Below are 3,898 nucleotides of genomic sequence, written 5' to 3'. Positions count from 1 at the left end.
AACTTAGAATATGGTTCTCCAATATGGAATCCTTCTGAACTTGGTCATGTTAACCATTTAAATAACATCCAATATTACTTTTTAAGGTATCTGTTTTATGAATTCAAAATTAATTGCTCTATTAAATATCTTGTTGTAAGGTTAGGTATACATTATATTTCTTCTAAGCGCAAACTTAATGATATATCGTTTATTTTTAAAATTATCAAATGTACTGTTATTTGCCTCGAAATTATAGAATTAATAGGATGGTAGGAGCCACGTAGGTCTAAAACTGCATTTTATAAGTCATTCCACACACCGAGAATTTAGTTTCAATCAATCTAATTTTTTGAATGCTTCGGGCCTGTAATAGTCTGGATAATTCCGATTTTAATTTTGAAAACGAGCCCAAACTTTGAAATTTAAGTTTAACTTTCAATTAATACATTTCTTATTTTAATCAATCTCTTGCTATTTTGTTCGCATAAACTAAAATGTTAATATAACTTATTACCCGGGCTCATAACTTATAGCTCTAAAAAAGGTTATTAAAAGCGTTATTATTATATGCGCTTAAATATGCACTAAAAATACTAAAATATGCAAAAAAAAAAAACGTTTGTATACAAAAATTATTATTTTATTATTATTATTTATTATTATACTATTTTATTATTTTAGCTTCTATTATTGAAAAAAAAAAAAAAAAAATTTGGATACTGAATTCATGAAACGAACAAGCATGCATACAATACGAAAAATCGGAAACGACTGCAAAATGTTAATGAAAAATAATCTGTAAATAATCTGAGAAATATGATATCGGAATATCTAGATCAGTGGTTTTCAACCGGTGTGCCGCGAGCACCCTTGAAGTGTGCCGCGATAAATCTATTAATAACTAGTTTTATAATTTTGTATTTACCAGTATTATTATCGATGTTCGGTGAAAACTGATAAGTAACAAGACAGGCTAAATCATTAATCGTAGATACGTGTAATAATATTTAATATTAGTATGCCCGTCGCAGTCATTTCGATTGGTTTACGTCGCGTCGCGGAATATTTCATTTTATAATGGATAAATTTGTAATTCATTTTACTGGCACCACTTCGGTGAATGAACACCCAAAGAAAAAATCTAAATTAAATATCAGACGTCTATATCATGAAGATTATTTAAACATAGGATTTTCTTGGTCTGGTAATGTAGATGATCCACGTCCATGGTGTGTAGTATGTGGCGAAAAACTATCCAATGAATCAATGGTTCCAAGTAAACTAAAACGTCATTTTTCCACCAAGCATTCTCATTTGGTCGACAAAAATGCTTCATATTTTCAACGTTTACTAAAATCAGAAACACGACAATCTGAAAAAATGACAAAAATTGTGACCATTTCTGATAAAACTCAAGAAGCTAGTTATCTAGTAGCAGAACTTGTAGCTAAACAAATGAAACCACACACTATAGCAGAAAAACTTATTTTACCTGCTTGTCGTGAAATCGTAAAAGTACTCTTTGGTGAAGAAGTTGAAAAAGAAGTATTAAAAATTCCAATATCTGACAACACCATTAGTAGGCGTATTGAACACATGTCTGAAGATATTGAAGAACAAGTATTGCAACAATCCCGTGACTCTCCATTATTTGCATTACAACTGGACGAGTCAACTGATATAAGTGGACAAGCAAAACTTTTGGTATTTATACGTATAGTTTCCGACGAAGACATCGTGGAAAATTTTTTGTGTTGTAAAACACTTCCTGAGATAACTAAAGGTGAAGACATTTTCGAAATCGTCGACAAGTATCTGAAATTTGCAAATTTACCATGGGATAAATGCATTGGAGTATGTACCGACGGAGCTCCCGCGATGACTGGTTCAGTCAAAGGTTTTACTTCTTTTACCAAGAAAAAAAATGAAAATATAATTTTCACCCATTGTTTTCTACATAGAGAAGCCCTTATGACAAAAACATTGGTAGGTGATTTAAGGGAAGTTTTGGATCAAGTTGTGAAAGTGATAAATCATATTAAAAGTAGTTCACTAAAGTCAAGGTTGTTCGAAAAAATGTATGAAGGTATGGATTCAGATAACTCAAAGTTACTTTTTCACAGTGCAATAAGATGGTTATCAAGAAGCCGAGTATTATCACGTTTTTATGATTTGAGTGAAGAAATAATTGTATTTTTAACAATAGAAGAATCGAAATACGAATTTCTTGGAGATGAAAAGCGGTGGGCAAAAGTTTCTTTTTTAACTGATATTTTTGAACTTTTGAATAAATTAAATACAAGCATGCAAGGTTGTAACGAAAATATCCTAACATCAACTGATAAAATTATTGCTTTTAATGAAAAATTAACTCTGTGGAAAACTCAAGTTAACCAAAAAAAATTGACAATGTTCCCACGAACTGCAGAGCGAGATGTTGACGCCAACCTAGTATCGTTAATAAGCGAATCTATCATGTTACTGAAAGACAAATTGACAAAATACTTTCCCCAGCATAAATGTTAAAGACTATGACTGGGTGCGGAATCCATTCAGTGTATCAGTTAATGAGGTGATTGGTTTGACATTTGCCGAAGAAGATAATCTTATCTCATTGAAAAATGATCGTACATTGAAGTTAAAATTTAAGGAAATGACCCTTAACAAATTTTGGATCTATGCTCAAGCAGAATTTCCTGAAATATCTTTAAAAGCAATAACAATTTTACTACCATTTTCCACATCGTATCTATGCGAACAAGGATTCTCAGCAGTCACAACAATAAAAAGTAAAAAAAGAGAACGACTTCGATCCGTAGAAGAAGAACTAAGAGGGAACTTGTCGACTGTTCGTCCTCGAATAAAACACTTGTGCAACACACGTCAAGCACAAATATTTCATTAATCGATGTATTCTTATTTCATTGTACAACAATATTATCTTAAAAAATAAATATTTCTGCTTACACATTTTTTCATCGTTTATTTTTTCATTTGTTTATTTATTTCACAATAATTAACCCTCTCATAAAGTATAATTACTACGTTTATATGATAGCGTTAAAACGGTTTGAAATTAAACCGTTTTGAAATTAAGACCCATTAACGTCATGTAAACACTTAAAAACGGTTTAAAAAATGTAAACCGTTTTAAAAGTTAAAACGCTCGCGCTATGTAGTTTAAGAATTTAAAACCGTTTTATATGCTCAAACCAGATTATTAAATGTACATATAAACGCGGGATATGTTTTGCATTAATACGTTTATCACAATTATTGTGATTCATGTTATCAGTTATCACTTATCAGATTTTGTTTTTATATATTTATTATTTAATTATATTAATTTTTATATATTATTATTTGTATAACTTAATAATAATTTAATAAGAACACAATAAATGCAAAATTATAAATTTATTATGAAAATATATTATGAATCAATATATTACTTATCATATATCCTCCTGGAACAAACGACCAAAGTCATGAAGTAAAAATATTAATTTTAAAACGGTTTATAAAATATTAGCTGAACCGATTTAGTATATATTTGTATATAAACATCTGAAATTGGTTTAAGCTTAACTGTTTTAAATAATTTTAAAACGGTTAAATTTTAAACTGTTTTAACGCTATCATATAAACGTAGTAATTGTCAACAGTGTACCTATTCATGTATATCATAAATGGATATATATTTTATAAATAAAATATGCTTCACGTTTTATAATTATATGGATTGGTGTGCCGCGAAAATTTTGTAGGAGATGGAGTGTGCCGCATTGTGAAAAAGGTTGAAAACCACTGATCTAGATAATGATAACGGAATACCCGAATACCTAGAAACTATGAAAATAAAATACTACAGTACAAGCACAGAATAAAAGTACAAGCTATAATTATATACAATTAT

At 29.5% G+C, this 3,898-nt stretch overlaps 1 protein-coding gene across 1 annotated transcript; it reads left to right on the top strand.

Moving 5' to 3' along the window:
- Positions 1-1,059: 1,059 nt before the first annotated feature.
- On the top strand, positions 1,060-2,887 carry LOC112692459 (zinc finger BED domain-containing protein 5-like). Its single transcript, XM_025567135.1, has 2 exons — positions 1,060-2,225; positions 2,497-2,887. Exons 1-2 carry the CDS (start codon positions 1,060-1,062, stop codon positions 2,885-2,887), a joined length of 1,557 nt encoding a protein of 518 aa, XP_025422920.1.
- The last annotated feature ends 1,011 nt before the right edge of the window (positions 2,888-3,898 follow it).

The sequence above is a fragment of the Sipha flava genome, unplaced genomic scaffold (genome assembly GCF_003268045.1).
Source record: "Sipha flava isolate LNK unplaced genomic scaffold, YSA_version1 73_pilon_pilon, whole genome shotgun sequence".
Lineage (NCBI taxonomy): Eukaryota > Metazoa > Arthropoda > Insecta > Hemiptera > Aphididae > Sipha > Sipha flava.
This window is presented reverse-complemented; position numbering and strand designations above follow the sequence as displayed.